This window comes from Somniosus microcephalus, chromosome 16 (assembly GCF_052327205.1).
Source record: "Somniosus microcephalus isolate GS21.2 chromosome 16, FLI_Smic_1.0, whole genome shotgun sequence".
In the NCBI taxonomy this organism is placed as follows: Eukaryota; Metazoa; Chordata; class Chondrichthyes; order Squaliformes; family Somniosidae; genus Somniosus; species Somniosus microcephalus.
In genome coordinates this window covers 38,574,740-38,596,190 of record NC_141002.1, presented here as the reverse complement: position 1 = coordinate 38,596,190, position 21,451 = coordinate 38,574,740, and the positions used below count along the sequence as shown (strand labels likewise).

Below are 21,451 nucleotides of genomic sequence, written 5' to 3'. Positions count from 1 at the left end.
TTGTTGGAAGGTTCTCTAGTTTAACCGCTCGGTAGGACATGGGGTTCAACAACCTTTTCAGGTTATCTTAATGTCACAAAAAAATCAATAACCGAGTTTCTCTGTCCTCTTATACCTTTTTAAAATTGTTCAGTTATAATTTATATAAAGTGTGATACCTGGTGCATGATAGCCAAGCAAAATATTTCTATGTATCTCCTAGTTTTTTTGCAGGCTTTTTTTTTTTTTAAAGGGCTTGGACATGGGGACAAAGTGTTTTCCTTGTCCTCAGTCAATGCTGTTTTTCTATTTGTTCAGCAGGAAGCAATATTTCATGAGACAAGTCTTTCTCTGTTGATTTTCTAACCCAACCCCTCCCCCTAAGATGTAGTGCATGTTGGGTATCACAGCCGATTAGCGGCACGGTCCATGGGCCTTCACCCCGGCCATTGTGCAGCAGGAGTGCTGGTTAATGGAAGAGTTCTTTTCAGTTTTCAGGTGTGTTTGTTGATTAATTCAAGGAAGAATTTTAGAATAAGCAATTCTTCACCATCTGGCTTTCTAGAAAGAACATTGCTGCCTGTCCCAATTCTAAATGAAACATCTAAGATTGCACTAAATTGCAGAATTAATTGTAACTGTAAACTGTTTTATTCACATAGATGAAAAACTGACAGATGCCTGTAATTTGAGGGTAGGGAGGTGATCTGCAGCCTTCTAGATACAATGACATAAACTTGTGGCTTTGATAATTCAAAGTAAGCTACAAAGAGCAATTTAGATCCATTTTCTCTCTCCGATAATGACCACCTAGGTTGAAGAGGCAGACATATGATTTTGCTCCCTCACTCTCTCTTTAATGACTCCATGCTGTGTATATATTAATATTATCTACTTTGGTTGCACCAGTTTCCTGACCCTACTTGGAGCTGGGCTATTACAGATGTACCCCAAGAAGAAGTTTGATTTCCACTTATGGGATTAATGTGCATGGTTCACCCGAAAAATCAACCCATCAAAAGAGGGCTTTTTAAGTTCTTTGCCAAATGTGGATTGTCCCAGAACAAGTTGTAGCTTCTATTATGTTGCCCGATGTGTCTGAACCAGTTATCCTGTTGTCACTGCTGTTGCTGTGTAACCTGCTCCTCTTCTGCTATCTGCAATTGCAGGTATTCAGTGACATGTCTGTGGGGGAGGGAGAAATGGTCTGTGTCGAGCTAGTCGCCAGCGATAAAAACAACACGTTTCAGGGAGTGATCTTCCAGGGGTCCATAAGATATGAAGCACTGAAGAAGGTGTACGATAACCGGGTAAGTGAGCTGCACAAACCCTGAGTGAGCTTGTAGGCTTGCTGTATTGTGTGGAAGTATGGTTTCTTTCTCATGAATGGCGGGGGGAGGAGAATTGTTGATCTGCAATCAATCTTGTGTACCTAACTACAGTCGTCTCGAAGTGGCAGTCCAATCTCTCCCCATATCCTACCAAGTGGTATTGGCAACCAGGTCCCCCCATCCAGCCTCAAATTTAAAATTCTTATCCTTGTGTTTAAATCCCTCCATGACCTTGCCCCCTCCCTATCCTTGTAACCTCCTCCTGCCGACAACCCCCTCATTGTCCAATCCTCCCACGTGCTTCTATCAACAGTCTTGGGATGTTTTTCTACAGATAAAAGTGATATACAAATGAAAGTTGGTGGTGGTGTGGCAGCAGAGATGGTTGTTGTGGTGTATGTAACCATTCCACCTTTTAAGAGAACTATTTTAAGAGATGCACTACTTTATCTTGGCTGCTGTATACTGTAATACCGGTGGTGACCACACCGGTATATAAGTGCTGTGTAATGATTTATTGGGCAGTTCAGCCTGACCTTCGACTAGTAAAGACCTGTTGAATTTATTCTTGTGGTCTGTGTGCAGTGATTCTTATTAACAATAACTAGAACACACAGACTTAACAGTGGCGACGATGACGATCTTACCCTGCGGCAGAGATATATCCAAGGCAGTTTAACGGGCGTCGAGAAGAGGCATCCGCCCTCATCATCCTGCCGAGAAAAGACTCGGGTCTGAAGAGCAAGGAAGAATCCTGACACGAAGCCTTCCATCAGCAACAGGCAGTGATCATCCCTTCTACCACAGGTGGTGGGTAAGCCGATCAGCGACGAGCAGCAAGTCGGCCACGTTGGCTGTGAAGTAGGGGAGGGAAAAACGAAGGATATAAGGGCGGAGAACTCGACCACGGCTGGGGAAAAGAGCCGGACAGAAGTCTGGGGCAGCGTAAGGCACGGGAGCCGCGGTGAATGCAAACGCAGCCGGTGTAAAAGACCGGGCTGCAAGCGGGCTGGGAGACGCAACAGCGTCGAGAGAGCTCGACCACGACCGGGGAAAAAGGCCGGGCAGCTACCGAGGCCGCGAGGCGCGGGAGAAAATAAAAATAATTTTTTTAAAAACCGCGGAGAACTCAGCCGCAGCCGGTGGAAAGGACCGGACTGCAAGAGGGGCTGGGAGGCACGATTTGAGAACCGCTGGGGAGGGCGAACGCAGCAATACGGCAATCACCATTACAGCCAGCGGGGGAGAAAGGCAAACGCGGGAAGCCGCCATTTTCGTAGGCGGGGGAAGAAGACAAGCGCGGGAAACCGCCATTTTGGAAAAAAAAAAAAAAGAAAAATTTCTTTTTGTTTCTCAAGAAGATTGCAAGGATGCCTAAGCGTGGTAACATCAACGATTTCGATGCCGATGTTGAAGATTGGGCCACGTATGTAGAACGCATAGAGATTTATTGTAAGGCAAATAAAATATCAGATGAAGATAAAGCACTAACCTTACTAAACTCAATGGGTGCGAAGACATACGGGCTATTGAAGCATCTTCTATCACCAGCTAAACCGGCGGATCAGGCTTTCGCTAATATTGTTGCTGTCCTGAGAAATCATTTGAATCCCACACCGCTGATGTTAGCAGAACGATTTAAATTTTATGCGAGAATGCAACTGAAAGAGGAAAGCAACGCGGAGTATTTAATTGAACTGCGTAAGCTAGCGAAATACTGTCAGTTTGGGGAAAGACTGACAGAGGCACTGAGAGACAAATTCATGTGTGGATTGTCGAAAGAAGGAACACAAAAGCGGCTGCTTGAAGAGAATGATCTTACACTTGATAAGGCTGTCACTATTGCAGCATCGCACGAAGCCGCAGCGAGAGGCACTGCGGAAATGCAGCTGAAGGCAGCGGTACTCAGCGTAGATCAAATGGCTTTGGGTACAGCGAAATGTTATCGTTGTGGAAAGACAACACACGATCAGAACCAATGCTGGTTTAAAAATCAGGAATGTAGAAAATGTGGCAAGCTTGGTCACATAGCTAAAGTATGCCGGTCAGGAAAGAAGACCAGCAACAAAAAGTCACCGCAGGAAAAGTGCAGAAAGGTGCATAAGGTGGCTGAGAAGAGTTCGGATGAACAGAATTCGGATTCAGACTCCAACAGCAAGGAACTGGGTAGTCTGAGAATTCACAATGTGAGTAAGGAAGCTGACCTACAAACTATCTGGGTCACACTTCAGATAGCAGGAGTCCAAGTGAAGATGGAATTGGACACCGGATTGGCGTTGACGGTCATGAATAAGCAAGATTACAAAAGGTTATTCACACATATTCCCCTACGGGATACGGAGATAGTATTGCAGACATACACGGGGCAAAGAGTATACCCCATCGGAAAGATAAAAGTCAAGGTGGTACACAAGGGCAAAGAACACCAAGGAATGGACTTATATGTACTACCTGAGGGAGGTCCACCACTTCTGGGACAGGAGTGGATCAGGAAAATAAACATGGACTGGCACTCCCTAAAAGCAATAACGGTAGATTCCGGAAAAAAAGATGTCAAACCTGAACGATTGTCCAGAATATTGGATGATGCTAAAGAGGTGTTCCAACAGGGACTGGGAACACTGAGAGGAATTAAGGCAAAAATCAAGATTGCAGAACATGCAAACCCAAAATTTTTCAAAGCCAGACCGGTACCTTATGCGATACGACCTGCTGTGGAAGCTGAGCTGGAAGGGCTAGAACGTTCAGGAGTACTGTCTAAGGTGGACTGGAGTGAGTGGGCCATGCCCATTGTTCCCATCATGAAGCGTTCATCGAGTAACAAGCCAGGGGAACCGGGGAAGGTCCGCATCTGTGGAGACTTCAAGATCACGGTTAATCCGGTGCTTCACACGGTGCAATATCCGCTTCCACGGATTGAGGATATCTTTGCTTCATTGTCTGGCGGGAAACACTTCACCAAGATAGACCTGGCGCAAGCGTACTTACAGATGGAAGTTGAGGAAGAGTCGCGCCAGTATCTCACAATCAACACGCACAGAGGCTTGTATCGATATAATAGACTGGTTTTTGGAGTGGCTTCGGCTCCAGCAATTTGGCAGAGGGCCATGGAGCAGGTATTACAGGGAATTCCAAGCACTCAATGTTACTTGGACGATATCCTGATTACAGGAGATGACGATGAGGAACACCTTGCAAATTTGAAACTGGTGCTCACCAGATTGAAGGAATATGGACTTCGAGTTAATCGCCAGAAATGTGAGTTCTTTCAGAAACGGATCTCGTACTGTGGTCATGTCATTGACCAGGAGGGGCTGCACAAGTCACCTGACAAAATCGAAGCTGTTGTGAAGGCTCCCGCTCCGGAAAATGTATCCCAGTTGAGGTCGTTCCTAGGGTTGATTAACTATTACCATAAGTTTCTGCCAAATCTATCCACGGTGCTGCACCCGCTGAACGCTCTTTTGCAGAAAGAAGTACCATGGAAGTGGAGCGAGGACTAAGAAGGCCTTTCGCAAAAGCAAGGCATTGATCACCTCAGGAAGTGTTGGCTCACTTCAACCCAACGCTACCTATTCGTTTAGCTTGTGATGCTTCTCCTTATGGTATTGGAGCAGTACTCTCACACAAGTTGCCAAATGGCTTGGAAAGGCCAGTCGCATTTGCATCCAGATCATTGACCTCCGCTGAGCGCAACTATGCTCAGATAGATAGGGAGGCTCTCAGCCTTGTGTGGGGAGTAAAGAAGTTTAATCATTACCTGCAGGGCCAGAAGTTTACACTGCTGACAGACCACCAGCCGTTGGTATCCATTTTTAACCCTAAGAAGGGTGTTTCGGTGATGACAGCACAGAGGCTCCAGAGATGGTCCCTTTTCCTAGGGGCACATCAATATCAGATAGAATTCAAAGGTACAAAGCAGCATGGTAATGCTGATGGGCTGTCGCGCCTGCCACTACCTACTGAGGAGGAGGCACCGACGGTTGACCCGGTGGAGTTATTTCACTCGACCATCATCGAATGTTTACCTGTCACCAATGCAAATATTGAAAGGGAGACTAGGAATGACCCGACACTGTCCCGGGTCTACGAATTGACAGTAAAGGGATGGCCAGCCCATGGTGATCCACTGTTACCGGCATTCTCAGCAAGACGAGAACAGCTGTCCATCTGTCAGGGAACATTGATGTATGGAACAAGGGTGATTATCCCTCCTAAGTTAAGAGAGAGAGTTCTAAAAGAACTACATGAAGGTCATCTGGGGGGAGTCAAGATGAAAAGCCTTGCTAGGGCTTATGTGTGGTGGCCGGGTATCGACCAACAGATAGAGGATCTGACGAAAAGCTGCTCAGGGTGCCAAAAAGTCCAAAATGCACCTCCAATTGCACCGCTGCATCCATGGGAATGGCCTTCAACCCCATGGCAACGTGTACATATTGACTTTGCTGGTCCATTCATGGATTCCATGTTTTTAATTGTGGTGGACGCACATTCTAAATGGCCAGAAGTGATTAAAATGACTACCACTACCTCGGAGAAGACGATCGCGGTGCTAAGAACGATATTTGCAAGAAATGGATTGCCAGAGCAAATATGTTCAGACAACGGACCACAGTTCGTGTCAGAGGAATTCCAGAAATTCCTGAAGAAGAATGGGGTGAAACATTATACCTCTGCCCCATATCATCCAGCTACGAATGGGCTGGCCGAGAGGTTTGTACAGACGTTCAAAAAGGCAATAAAGGCCATGAGCGAAGATCAGATTCCACTGCAACACAAGGTGGACAATTTCCTACTGGCATATCGAAACGCCACCCATGCAACAACAAACCAAAGTCCTGCCATGATGTTCTATAACAGGAGGTTGCGGTCCAGGTTGGACTTGTTAAAACCAAATGTGCGGAGGGAAGTCGAAAACAAACAGTTCCAGCATATCAATAACAAGCCCACTCGGAGTTTTGAAATAGGACAACCGGTGTTAGCCAGGGACTATAAAAACGAGAAATGGCAATCTGGAACAATTCGGGCCAGACAAGGACCCCTGATGTACATGGTAGATGTTGGTGAAAACGTAATGCGACGTCATGCTGACCAACTGGTGGGGTCGAGCCCATGGTTACGACAGAGACAACCGTGGAGGAAGTTAGTGAACCTGAAGCATTTACCTCAGAAGTGAATATACCTGATGATGATGTCCTATCCATAGGGGATCAACTAGATGAGTCACCCCAGCAACGAGAACCAGAGACCCCTGAAAGGCGTTATCCGTCTCGGATCAGGAGGCCTCCTCAGAGACTGAATCTGTGAACTGTTTTTACATGAAGTTGTGTATATATGTTATGTTAAATGGGGGAATATATACTGTTAAGCTAAAAAGGGAGGATTGTGGTGTATGTAACCATTCCACCTTTAAGAGAACTATTTTAAGAGATGCACTACTTTATCTTGGCTGCTGTATACTGTAATACCGGTGGTGACCACACCGGTATATAAGTGCTGTGTAATGATTTATTGGGCAGTTTAGCCTGACCTTCGACTAGTAAAGACCTGTTGAATTTATTCTTGTGGTCTGTGTGCAGTGATTCTTATTAACAATAACTAGAACACAGACTTAACAGTTGTGGTTCAGACAGAAAGGTTGAATAAAAATATGAGCAATGAGCTTATTAGTTCATGTGTTGGCTACAAACTAATGCTGCTGCCTCCTCCTGTGAAGGCCCCTTTAAAAATTGGGCATGATGCCCCATTGGCAGGCTAAAGAGAAGCTTGTTGCCAACTTAATGTTACAAAAGCTCTCAATTCTTTGTGCGGGGATCTCCATATTATTAGAGTGCAATGGATGAGGCATCTAAATATTCAAGCTTGTGCCACATCCCATGATTAGGCACTTCTGTGATTTTATGATACCTATTTTGTTAGAAAATATTTAAATTTTCTAGTGTTCAGTTTCTCCTTTTTCTATTTGTTTCTGCCCATTTTTCTTTGTTTTACCCCTTCCCTTTCTCCATTACGTAAAGACCCTGATTTTAAGATGCCAGAGTCCAGGGCAGTGTGTACTGAAGTGTGAGGACCACTGGCAACTCTCACTGGCCAGTTAGGGCTTTCCCTGTTGCTGTGGTTTTGACTTAAGAACTGCAAGAAACTAAGGTGTAGGGCTAAGGCCCATTGCGTATCACACCACCAAGGGTGGGGTGGGGGAGTGGGGGGGAAGGAAGTAGTAATGGGGTAATGCCAAGCTTAAGTTTTAAATGCCTGAACATTGCAGGAAGAAGGAAAGAATTAAAAAGGTAAGGAGTTCTACAGTTTTAAGGTCTTGGGTAAGTAAAAGACTGAGGGGTCCTAATTTCAGCACAGTAGGGATGTAGCAAGGCAGAAGAGCATAAGAATATGTATTTGGAGCTTGGAAGATAGACCGTAGGTATATCAAACTATCTACCTACCAAAGTTCAGAGGAGCAATGATGACTATCCATAGCCATAAAGTAGAAAAAGACAAGGAACATTGCAATGCAGAAAGAGAGATTGGAGGCTGACGGTGATAGAGACACATTTTATTGGACTACAAGCTTGTTCTTGTATCCTGTCCAGGAGTGTGAGAGGGGTGTACAGAGTCATGGTCAGATCCCACCTGGAATACTGTATTCAGTTCTGGGCACCGAACCTCAGGAAAGGTACGATAGCAAAATACTGCAGATGTTGGAAATCCGAAATAACAACAGAAAATGCTGGAAAAACTCAGCAAGTCAGGCAACATCCATGGAGAGAAATTTGAGTTGACGTTTCGGGTTTGACCCTTCTTCAAAACTGGAGAGAAAAGGAACTAGATCGAAGGCAGGGCTTTTGTCCGATCGCAGCCCTGCCTTCGATCTAGTTCCTTTTCTCTCCAGTTTTGAAGAAGGGTCAAACCCGAAACGTCAACTCAAATTTCTCTCCATGGATGTTGCCTGACTTGCTGAGTTTTTCCAGCATTTTCTGTTGTTACTCAGGAAAGGTATATTGGCCTTGGTAGGGGTATAGTGCCGATTCACCAGAATAATATCAGGCTTAAAGGGTTGCATAAATTTGGATTGCAATCCTTTGAGTTTAGAAGGTAATCTAATCAAGATATTTAAAAAGATTAAGGGATTCGATACAGAGAAGCTATTTCCTCTGGTCAGGGGATCTAGAACAATAGCAGAATCTTAAAATTAGAGCTGGGCCATTTAGGAATGAAATCAAGAAGCATTGGTAGTGGAAATCAATTAGAAAGGCTGATCTGTACCTCAACTCCATTTAACTGCCTTTGTTCTATATCTTTTGATATCCTTACCGAACAAAAATCAATCGATCTCAGAAGATGTAGGTGGGGTTTTAAATGAATTTTTTGCATCTGTGTTCACTATGGAGAAGGACGATGTGGACATAGGAACAGGGAGGGGGACTGTGATATACTTGAACATATTAGCATCAAGAGGGAGGAGGTACTAGCGGTTTTAGCAGGCTTAAAAGTGGATAAATCCCCAGGCTATTATGTGAGGCAAAGGAGGAGATTGCAGAGGCTCTGACACAAATTTTCAGAACCTCTCTGGCCACAGGGGATGTGCCAGAGGATTGGAGAACAGCTAACGTAGTACCATTATTCAAGAAGGGTAGTAGGGATAAACCAGGGAATTACAGGCCAGTGAGCCTAACATCAGTGGTAGGGAAATTATTGGAAAAAATTCTGAGGGACAGAATTAGTCTCCACTTGGAGAGGCAAGGATTAATTAGGGATAGCCAGCATGGCTTTGTCTGACCAATTTGATTGAATTTTTCGAGGGGGTGATTAGGTGTGTGGATGAGGGTAGTGCAGTGGATGTGGTATACATGGATTTCAGTAAGGCTTTTGATAAAGTCCCGCATAGGAGACTGGTCAGGAAGGTAAGAGGCCATGGGATCCAGGGTGCCTTGGCACATTGGATCCAAAACTGGCTTAGTGGCAGAAGGCAGAGGGTGATGGTGGAAGGTTGTTTTTGTGACTGGAAGCCTGTGTCCAGTGGGGTACCGCAGGGATCGGTGCTGGGTCCCTTGCTGTTTGTGGTCTACATTAATGATTTGGATGTGAATGTAAAAGGTATGATCAGTAAGTTCGCAGATGACACGAAAATTGGTGGGGTGGCAAATAGCGAGGAGGGAAGCCTCAGGCTACAGGACGATATAGGTGGGTTGGTCAGATGGGCGGAACAGTGGCAAATGGAATTTAACCCTGAAAAGTGTGAGGTGATGCATTTTGGAGGGACTAACAAGGCAAGGGAATACACAATGAATGGTAAGACCCTAGGAAAGACAGAGGATCAGAGAGACCTTGGTGTGCATGTACATAGATCCCTGAAGGCAGCAGAACAGGTGGATAAGGTGGTTAACAAGGCATATGGGATACTTGCCTTCATTAGCCGAGGCACAGAATATAAGAGCAGGGAGGTTATGATGGAGCTGTACAAAACGCTGGTAAGGCCACAGCTGGAGTACTGTGTGCAGTTCTGGTCGCCACACTATAGGAAGGATGTGATTGCTTTGGAGAGGGTGCAGAGGAGATTTACCAGGATGTTACCTGGGCTGGAGCGCTTCAGCTATGAAGAAAGACTGGACAGGCTGGGGTTGTTTTCCTTGGAGCAGAGAAGGCTGAGGGGGGACCTGATTGAGGTGTACAAAATTATGAGGGGCATAGATAGGGTAGATAGAAAGGAACTTTTCCCTTTTAGTAGAGGGGTCAATAACAAGGGGGCATAGATTCAAGGTAAGGGGCAGGAGGTTTAGAGGGGATTTGAGGAAAAACTTTTTCACCCAGAGGGTGGTTGGAATCTGGAACTCACTGCCTGAAAGGGTGGTAGAGGCAGGAACCCTCACAACATTCAAGAAGCATTTGGATGAGCACTTGAAATGCCATAGCATACAAGGCTACAGACCAAATGCTGGAAAATGGGATTAGATTAGACAGGGCTTGATGGCCGGCGTGGACGCGATGGGCCGATGGGCCGAAGGGCCTCTTTCTGTGCTGTATAACTCTGACTCTATATAACTCACTCCCCCAAAAGGCTGTGGATGCTGACATTTTCAAGACTGAGATCGATTGATTTTTGTTAGGTAAGGATATCAAAAGATATAGAACAAAGGCAGTTAAATGGAGTTGAGGTACAGATCAGCCTTTCTAATTGAATGGCGGAATGGCCTACTCTTGTTCCTATTGGGTGCGTGGAGAGTCTCCCCAGATATGGGTGCAAAATTCAAATCTTGGATGGACTTGAGCTTGGAGACGTGAACAAACTGTGTCAGAAAAATTGAAAAAGATTTTCAGTGCCAAACTAAAGGCACAGAGATCAAGATTAAAATGATTTAACATTGCACGGTGAGTACAGAGGATGTGTGATCTAAAGGAAGTTAATGAATGTAAAGCAAAATAATCAGCTAGACTGGATAATGGTAGATGATGAGTGGAGGCAGTCTTTTATGTGGGAAAAGTACAGAGTGGGAGTGAAGACCGAGCCCTGAGGAACACGTCCGTTGGATAAACCATCAACTACAGCACGTGCAGTGAATTGAGCGGAAACTATGTGACCATGAAAATAGCTTTGGCATAAAAACAGAAAATGCTGGAAATGCACTGCAGGGTCAGCATCAGATCAATAATTCTCTTTCTTCCAAGAGTGCCTAGCCTCAGAGGCTGAATGCTGGGCTGGCTTCTCCCTCAAGCACTGCCTAGCTTACTCATGCCCTAATGAAGAATTACTTTGTTAAATGCATGGGAATGGGTTGTTTAAAGAAAGAAATCAAGAAAGAGACTGACTGACTGACTCCTGTTGGGTAAACTGCAGCTCTCCTAGCAGTTCTAGTAATGAGAGATGAGTAACCAGCTCCCAGATGCATTTTATGCACCATCTTGTAGCTAACCCAGCTGCTCTATATTTAAATGTGTGTAAACTAGCAATTACATCATTCATCTGTTTGACTAATTTTAATTAAAAAGTGCCTGTTTTTCTCCGCTTTTAGTAAATATTGTTCGTGTTGCTTTAAAGCTACCCAATGGAGATCAGATCGGCATCCTGCTCCGATTCATGGATGTTTCTTCAAATCTTATATATAATTGTTGCTCTGCCCTTCACTGCTCAGTGTAAGTAGTGGCAGTGCTCATTCAAGTTTAGACAGACTGGCACTCCTGAAAAATGTGCCCCCCCCCCCCTCCAAAATCTCCTCTACTTGGCTTCTAACATTTATAAAAAAAAAAATAAAAAAAAAAAACCACATCTGGCTCCTTTTGCTCAGTGCATAACCCACAAGGTGTGAGCGCTCAGCCAGACAGTCCCAGGATTGGATCCCTGGTCTCTGTTGAGCGAGCACTACAATTGACCTGTGTTTCTAGGTTAGAGAAGAAGTCAGCTGTGGTTCCTAGATGTAGTTTCTATCTAGTAACCCCCTAATGGAGAGTATGTCGATGTCAAAGGAGTATGAGATGAATCACAGCTGAGAGATCCCCACTGTAGAGTAACTTGTGAGGACTGACTGTTTGGCTCACACAGAAACAATATTATGCAACTGGAGGGCCACCAGCCTTGAGAGGGGCTCAAAGAATATTGACTAAATCACTGTGTGTGTGTTTCTTTCTTTCAGGTAAGTGTGGCTGCTAAGATGGCCCAGAAGATGTCCTTTGGTTTCTATAAATATAACAACATGGAATTTGTCCGGATGAAAGGCCCCCAGGGAAAGGGGCACGCTGAGATGGCTGTGAGTCGTGTTGCAACTGGGGACACATCACCCTACGGGACAGAGGAGGGTTCTGAGCCAGGATCACCTCTGCATGAACAAGTAAGTACAGGAAATCATTGGGGTGTAGCTCTTGTAAGCAGCTGCTCCTCTCGGCCTTTCCACAATCCAACGTTTATGCAATCCACAGAAGTTAGGTTTATCATTTATGGTGACTTTACTTTGGACCTGTCCACAATTTAGAAATCTAATGATCTCTCCGTACTTTTAGCTGTGTTACCGCCCCTTAGACTAGATTTCTTTGTTTGATCAAGTAACAATGGGGTAGATTTTTAACTTGTCACCTGGGTGTAAAACTGGCTGATGCCCATTATAGAAACCACCTGATTTTCATTGTCCTTGAAACCAATGATGGGCGGGCAATCTGCAATGCTAGTTTTATGCCATGGTGGGGGGCAAGTTGCAAAGGTTCAGAAGAAGGGTTTCGACCTGAAACGTTGACTCTATCTCTCTCTCCACGGATGTTGCCTGGCCTGCTGAGTTTTTCCAGCGTATTCTGTTGTTATTTTGGAAAATCTACCTTGAAATGGCTTGCAGCATATTGCCACCCAATGGCAGAATGTGGGTTCATGCACCTGTTGAGTGCCTGGTCTCAGCTTAGTCAGTGAGGAGGAACTGAATGGAGGTGAGGAGGAACTGAATGAAGGTGGGCAGTTCCCCAAAAGGAGCAGCAAACGTGAGAGATTCATCCTCGGAATGTTCTTTGGCACCTCTGTCAGATGATTGGCCAGAAGCTTAGTCACTTGCAATTCAATATATGTGCGCTGGGATGAAGTGGTCCATACCTTTTATTCCAGCCCGTTCCAAAATAGTTACAGTTTTATCCATTAGCGGTCTTACCTGTACACTCGCCATTCCATAGAAACTACAACTAGAGGATTGGATTCATAAATGGATGCCTGTATTTTAATTATCCCACTTCACATGCATAAATTAAATAGAAGAATAAATGCCTATATCTGTGACATTGACTGTTGTACTCTGGAACATGGAAACATAGAAACATAGAAGATAGGAGCAGGAGTAGGCCATTCGGCCCCTCGAGCCTGCTCCACCATTCAACGCGATCATGGCTGATCATCCAAATTCAGTACCCTGTCCCTGCCTTCTCCCCATATCCCTTGATCCCTTTAGCCTTAAGAAATATATCCAACTCCTTCTTGAATATATTTAATGAATTGGCCTCTACTGCCTTCTGTGCTAGAGAATTCCACAGGTTCACCACTCTCTGGGTGAAGAAATTCCTCCTCATTTCTGTCCTAAATCCTTATCCTTAGACTGTGACCCCTGGTTCTGGACTCCCCCGCCATCGGGAACATCCTTCCTGCATCTAGTCTGCCCAGTCCAGTCCTGTCAGAATTTTATAAGTTTCAATGAGATCCCCTCTCATTCTTCTAAACTCCAGCGAGTATAAGCCCAATCGACCCAATCTCTCCTCGTACATCATTCCTGCCATCCCAGGTATCAGCCTGCTGAATCTTCGCTGAACTCCCTCCATGGCAAGAACATCCTTCCTCAGATAAGGTGACCAAAACTGCACACAATACTCCAGATGTGGTCTCACCAAGGCCCTGTACAACTGCAGCAAGACATCCTTGTTCCTGTACTCGAACCCTCTTGCTACGAAGGCCAACATACCATTTGCCTTCTTAACTGCCTGCTGCACCTGCATGCTTACCTTCAGCGACTGGTGCACAAGGACACCCAGGTCTCATTGCACTTTACCTTCTCCCAATCTATTGCCATTCAGATAATCTGCCTTCCTGTTTTTGACACCAAAGTGGATAACCTTGCATTTATCCACATTCTATTGCATCTGCCAAGCTTCTGCCCAATCACCCAACCTGTCCAAATCATCCTGGAGTTTCTCTGCATCCTCCTCACAGCACACATGCCCACCCAGCTTTGTGTCGTCTGCAAATTTGGAGATATTACATCTAGTTCCCTTGTCTAGATCATTAATATATATTGTGAATAGCTGGGGTCCAAGGACCGGTCTCTGCAGTACTCCACTAGCCACTGCCTGCCACTCGGAAAAAGACCCGTTTATTCCAACTCTTTGCTTTCTGTCTGCCAACCAGTTCTCTATCCAAGTCAATACCTTGCCTCCAATCCCATGTGCCTTAACTTTACACGCTAATCTCTTATGCGGGACCTTATCAAAAACTTTTCATTGCTGTTTCCAGGGCACCGGTTAGGATGCTACAATTGTCCTTATTGTCCCCAGGCTAAGTAAAAGAAAAATCGACTGCAATTCCTGCTCCTGATTGCTATCTAGTAACCTCTGCTGGAAATGATGCACGTGTGTGGACCCTGGTTGAAGATAGGATTAGTTCAGTTCTAACGTTTCTTTACTCCCCTAGGCTCAGTTGAATACTGCTAAGAATCACAAATATAGAATGGCCATTTGGTGAGATGGAGAGCTGATGCCTGTATGACAGCATTAATTGTTACCTTCAGGAGAGGAGGGGGGAAATGGGGAGATAACTTGGTGAGAGAGTGGACTTAAAAAAAAAAAAAAAAAAAAAAAAAAGATATTCATGAAATGTGAGAGTGCTTCCCCAAGCACACCACTTTTTATCCCCCTCTCATGTTTAGTTCTGTCATGGCAATGGGTCTTTTCAAAAATAAATGCCAATACTTTGCCAAGGAGCCCCTTTGACAGTTGTTCTGAAGCATGTTCTGTTGTGTTGTGACCTTGTCCAACTTGTAACGTTGCACTTTCTCACCACCAGGGGGATTCTCCTTCCTGCAGTGCATTTTGGGTAGGTTGACATCACCCCCACTAGTCTGTGTTGTGTTGTGTGCCTTCCTTTAAAAAAAAAAGTTTGGCTCAAAAACACTGCCTGATAATTACTTTCCCTCAATATTCACAATTGTGCAAATCCTTGTTACCTTGTGACTAGATCTAGAGTGTTGCATGTGTAGATGAGTGTGATGGATATTTGTGTATACATTGTTTAAAATCCAATGTACTGCTCACTATAGTGTAAAAGCTACCATGGCATATTAAGATCAAGCTGCTAGTATTATCTGACTCTAGGTTTGCAGGCCATAAACATCAATCTGTTTCATTCATTTAAGAAATGCCTGCGTGCCATCCTGCCACCCAACACCGTGACCATCCATGTGCTGTTGCTGGCTTTTTCTTCCCCTCCCTTCCCCACTGCCTGAGCATTATTCAACTTCTGGTGTTATTGGCAGAACAACTTTCTGTCAAATCAGGCCGGCACTGATCCCAACCAGTGAATGAAATGATGGTACTTCTCAAATATAAACAGGACCTGTTTTAGTGAATCCAGAAGGTAAGGCTTTCCATTTTTTCTAAATAGAATCACTCATCAGGCATGTAATGTCAGCAAGATAATTTTTTTGTTTCTTGCACATGTTGCATTTGAACTTAAAAAGTACCTCCTCTCCATTTGTTTAATCTTGTGTGGTAATCAATAATTATGACATTACATGCACACTTGGCCTTCCAAGAAGCTTGAAACCAAAATCAGGCTTAATTTGAGCAAAAGACACTAATCACTGAAACTGTGGCAATCGATGAAATCTTTTATATCATATGGTTATGTTGCAGGCTTGCAACTTGGTTACTCAGTTATTTAGACTCTTTGATTCCTCTGGAGGATAATTCAATTGACTGTGATCATTATTTGTGCAAATGAATAAACCTTTTATGGTTATATAGGTATTTAGTGTCAATTGCTGCTGAACTATGGTGACTTTTATGCTGTCGACGGGAATCCTTTAGGTGCTAGGTTGAGGTTGCTCAAACACATTTCATGTACAGCTGACAAAGAAAATAGGCTTCCATCCTATTGGCTTGATCTGGATCTGAACCCACTTTATTTTCAATTGTTCTGTGCAATACAAAGGTGCTATTAATGGGAGCAAGAGATTGAAAATGTTGTCTACTGCAGATCTTCCTTAATAATTCAAATATGATAATTGTGCATGTTTTGGGTTTTTTCCTCTTCATCCATCCCTCCCTCCCTCCCTTCTCACTCACTCTTTCTGTCCCCTCCCCACCCCCCCTTTACTGGTCTCTCTCTGCCTTCTACCTGCCTCCTTTCTCCTTCTCTCTTCTCTCTCCGCCTCCCTTGTTGCTCTCTCTCCTCTCCCCATCTCCATTCGCGTTCTCTTCTCCCCATCTCCCTTCTCTCTCTCGCTCTCTCTCTTTCACTCCTCTGTTGAAATACCAAGATTTATAAAGGTCATTATTTTTGCTGCAAGGCTGGAGTTACGTACTGCATTGTAATGAACTGTGTCTTATGACGGCTGTGATTAAGACTGCAGTATAACTGAGCTGAGTGCAGTGATCTGCCAAGTACCTCGTTCAGTTAATTAAAGAGTTAGCAAGGCTGTAGTTTGCTTGCAGTAGATGTTGGAGCAGAGACAGCAGGTGCTTGGGTTTTGTCGGCTTGGAGCCAGAGTGGTTCCCTTTCTGTTTGCTTTTGATTCCCTTGAAATCCATTATGTGGAATGTGTAGTACAACCTCTGAGCACGACATTTTTGTGTTATCAGATCTCTCCTGAGCTGCAGGAAACCGCCTGCCATATACAAATCCATGCAGTGAATATTAACTCCTTGACTGCTCAAAACCTTCCGTTTTCTAAATGTTAGAAGTCACACAACACACACCAGGTTATAGTCCAACAGTTTTATTTGAAATCACAAGCTTTCGGAATGCTGCTCCTTCGTCAGGTGAAGTGGAGAGATGCCTATAGACACAGATTATTCTCTGACTATATAATCTGTGTCTATAGGCATCTCTCCACTTCACCTGACGAAGGAGCAGCGCTCCGAAAGCTTGTGATTTCAAATAAAACTGTTGGACTATAACCTGGTGTTGTGTGACTTCTTACATTTGTCCACCCCAGTCCAACACTGGCATCTCCACACCATTTCTAAATATTGATTGATTTTAAGTTTGTTTTCTAATTAGCATATTAATTTTGTTTGGAAGGAGAATATATTAATTTTATAGAAAGCCAGCTTCTGAAATAATTGAGCTGGTCTAACTGCAGTTCCTCATGGGCCCTGTGCAGTGTACCTGATTAATTGGATTGTGTTACTCATCTCTTCTGCTGGGGCGGTTGTGGGCCATTGGGAGAGTAAACAAATGGGTCATTGTTTCCTTTGCTACTCTTGGTGACCTAGCTGAATATGAATGGATTGAAAGTACTCTGCTTCAAATTATGGGTTTAACTAAATACCTAATCCATAGCCACCAGTAGTTTCCTCCACAACTATAATTGCCTGAAGTGTAGTTAGCAGCACTTCATCGCTGACTCAGATTCTAAGGTCAGCGTAGTTTGAACAGTGGCGATGGGCTCCCACCTCTGATTGGAAGTGCACCACTGTGGGAGGGAGGGGAGGAAATAATGTGCTGCCACAGAATTTAAATGCCTGCAGCAGCTTAAAAAAAACAGCTCCTGATGATGCTTTGCCCTTTGAGTGATAACACAGCCATCCATCCTGAAGTGTGTGGCAGCTTCAGGCAGATCTGCAGCTGATGCCTCATCCCGGAGGCCCTAAGGACCAATCCAGGCACCTGAAGTGTGCTTTCAAAATTCCAATAGTGTGCTCTATGATGACACTCGTGGCTGATGGAACCTTGCATGCTGCAGTGCAGCTGGTCACAACCGAGTGGACGCAGGTGATGAGATTGAGGGGAGCATATATGGCCATGCAAGTGCGATCTGTGACTCCTTGTACTTTGGGAAATCCTGCCACTCTAAAATGGTAACACCTGTTATTCTGCTGACCTTGGGGAACTTGCTCGAGCAAACAATGCGTCTGTTTACAGGAATGTTACTAATGTTTCCAGTGGCAGCCCAGAATAACCCTGTACCATAAATGTTGAGGATGATGGTGACTTTCACAGCCACTGGTAATGTACCTGTGGAGTAGGTGGACTGTAGCTCAGGTTGTACCATAACTCATTTGATGGCTTCCTTTGTGAAACGCAACCTCTTCAAGCACTGCTCCTGGGTCAGCTGGAGGTCGGAGCACTCGGGTCTCTACATTCGGGGGGGGGGGGGGGTAATAGGCAGGCGGGCAGGTGCCATATGCCCTACAGTGCCTGAGCAGTCTGGCCTCCTGCTCTTCCTCCAACAAATATAGATGCGTGGATGTTCCAAATGGGAATCCCATAGAGCCCTGTTTGAAATGGAAGGAATGCAAAAAGGGAAGCCCCACGGTGCAAGAGACTAAGCTCGATGTTTAAGCAGCAGTGGGAGAAATGTTTGATAAAATGATTCAAAATTAATGATTTTACAAGACTCATTAAATTACCTGCTGTGGCTCTCTTAAATTTACTTCCACCTTTTATACAGTCCCTAGCAATGCCTGTTTTGTACAGGCTTGACTATATCCAGTATTATTGAAAGGGCAATGACAGGAAATGGAACATAAGTGTCAGCTTTAGCTCATTAAAGCGGTCTCCTCCTGAACAGGCAGGTGGAGCCTTAGTTTAACGTCTCATCCAAGAGACCGCACCATTGACAATGGAGCACTCTCTTAATACTGCACTGAAGTGTCAGCCCAGATTATCTGCCCTTGGAGCAGGGCTTGAACTCGCAACCTTCTGACTCCATGGCAAGTGTGCTACCAACTGAACTAAGCTGGTACATAGGTTGGAAAACAGCCTTGGAAGGAGTTAAATGTGTGTCTGTTTCAGCTCTTTATTTTAGAACAATCCAAAGTTAAACCCACCGCGCTGCTCTCTCCCCGTAGCTCTGTATTTTCCTGTATCAAAAATGTATCCAATTTCCCCTTAAAAGATTCAACCGCTCTGCCTCAAGCACTCCTTGTGACAAGACATACTATGCTCCAATAACCCTCTGCATGAAGAAATTTATCCCAACCCCTCTCCACACCTTAGTGACGATGTTAAATTGATCACCCCTCATCACCAATTCCCAACCAGTGTAAAAGGTCTTCTATTAAATCTCTTCAGCCTTCTGTTCCAGTGGAAATAGTCCCAGTATCTCCTTGTATGATTTCCCATTCCCATACATTAGAACACTGTAATCCAGTATTTGGGCATGTTTAACTAACAACACTGGAGCTCAGTTCATTTTTTGGGTTCATTTTTAGGTAACTTCCTTCAGCACGCCACCAACTCCTGAGCGCAACAATCGTCCATCCTTTTTCTCACCTTCGTTACGCAGAAAGACACCCAAAAATCGGATGGCAGAGATGAAGAAGTCTCATTCGGCCAATGACAGTGAGGAGTTCTTCAGGCATGGCTCGGACAATGGAGACTCGGAAGGTGCGGCTTGCGCTTTTTGTACAGTTCCTAACTAGTTTCTTATGCTTGTTTTTGGATGATGCATCTTGTAGTGAATTGATCTTTTTTGTCCTGACCCGCACCTGCTTTGTCCTGACTCGCACCGTCATGTGGCAGTAGATAGAGGAGGCGGTTGTACTCTTGATTCCTCACGAGAGGTTCCAAACATAGCTGGGCTGAGGACAGCCAGTGTGCACCTTGCTCTGGCAGGGGTCTTGGGGCAAGACATCAACCAACAGCAAAATAACATTCAAAAAAAGATGGGAAAGAAACCTCCAATGCACACAGATTTTCCATGATAGGCAGTACCAGTCATTATTGGGGCTATGAAATAAAGCGGGGCCTTCCCAAGGAGGTTAAAGTTCACCCTTTTAATCCTTTTGCTGCTCAATGGGAAAAGATGAAAATGCTAACTTCCAAATTCAACTTGCATTGTGTTAATTGGCCTCCATTCTTTGTGTGGTGGGATTGATGGGATTTGAATAAAATTCATTCAGTTCTGCAGTTTTCAATATTGAGCAGTTAGAAATTCTTGTGGAACATAAAAAGGGCAGATCTTGGGTGGGACAGTTGCCCACCCTTTGCCTCCACATTTAAATATTTTGGGCAGGCACTGGTGCAATTGATGGCACTGATGGGGTGCCTGCTTCAGAGGGTAAAGGGAATTGCTTGTGTACCTTGCCACAGTGTAAATGTGGCCTTGGGGAAAAAGTTGTCAGCTTTTAAGTTTGTGGTGCTGAAACTGGCCTTTTAACATTTACATCTCCCCGCCAACCCTGTTGCCTTTAGGAGCGCTCGATGCCAGGAACACACACATGGCCTTGTTCCCCCTCCCACCCCCAGTGCTACTAAGGTAAAAATGATGGGAAAGAAGTCATATGGCACATCGGCTTCATTTGTCTGAGATTATAATGCACCTGGCCATGTTTGGGCAGGTCAATAATGTGTTCAACATTTCTTTGAGTAAAATAACAAAGTGCCTTGAGTGGGGGGGGGGGGGGGGAAATGTGGTGCAGTGGAATGGGCACCTACCTGCCTGGGTTACATCAGTTTCCTACCATAACCTCACAGGAATTCCAGATCTCTTATCTCTTGAAACTCCATTACCTGTGAATTATACACAGGAAATAATCCAAAATTGGGCTTTAAGTAGAGTATTTCTGTACGTATATATTGGATATCTCAATGAATTATAGGCAATACTTTAGGACCAGTGTTCAGGTAATGTGTTTGTGAGATGCATGTTTCTAAATGAATTATGGGTGATAATTCGGGAAACATCAAACCATGAAAGTAAAGCTCGAGCAATTCATGGTGTTTGAACGTGCTGTTACTTCCCAGATCCTTATCCAGCTGTCCCACTACTCCCTGTTTGAATCCCTCCAATTAGATTTCTGCCCATTCCACAGCACTGAAATGGCCTTAACAGCCACAACAAAACAAAAAAAAATCTGTTACTGTGGGGCATTATGCTTTACTGATTGAGCTGCAACCTTCCACACAGTTGATCTCTCAATCCTCACCGCTCCGTGCGACTGCCCTTGCTTGGTTCTACTTGTATATATCCAACCGTAGCCAGAGAATCTCCAGCAATGACTTCTCTTCCCATTCCTGGACTGTCACCTTAGCAGATCCCCAAGGCTCCATCCTTGGCCCCCTCCTTTTCCTCATCTACAGGCTGCCCCTTTGTAACATCCAAAGCCATGGGATTTGCTTCCACGCTGACCACACCTAGTTCTGTTTCTCCACCACCTCTTTTGACATTTCCACTGCCTCTATAGTGTCAGACTACTTCTCTGACTTTTGCATGAGCTGTAAATTCCTCCAGCTAAACATTGGGAAATCCAAAGCCACTGTTTTCGACCTTCACTACAAACTGCATTCCCCTCTGTGGCCACTCTCAGGCTGGACCAGACTATTTTCAACCTTGGAGCTCTGTTCGACCCTGACCTGAGCTTCTGAATTTATATCCTCTCCATCACAAAGACTTGCACCTGCATAACATCTCTCAACCGACGCGAGCTCGGCCCATCCGTCGCTGAAACCCTCATTTATGCCTTTGTCA

The 21,451-nt window shown here is 44.7% G+C and overlaps 1 protein-coding gene across 7 annotated transcripts in view; it reads left to right on the top strand.

Annotated features, from left to right (window-relative positions):
• Positions 1-21,451, top strand: part of kiaa0930 — an 83,276-nt gene that overhangs the window by 50,624 nt on the left and 11,201 nt on the right. For 4 of the 7 annotated variants that reach the window (XM_086008837.1, XM_086008836.1, XM_086008835.1 and 1 more), the window contains exons 6-9: positions 1,149-1,289; positions 11,933-12,127; positions 14,821-14,850; positions 19,194-19,368. In XM_086008837.1, coding sequence (XP_085864963.1) covers positions 1,149-1,289; positions 11,933-12,127; positions 14,821-14,850; positions 19,194-19,368 — 541 coding nt within the window. The remainder of the gene's footprint in view (positions 1-1,148; positions 1,290-11,932; positions 12,128-14,820; positions 14,851-19,193; positions 19,369-21,451) is intronic. The other 3 variants (XM_086008833.1, XM_086008832.1, XM_086008838.1) reach the window with 3 other exon arrangements.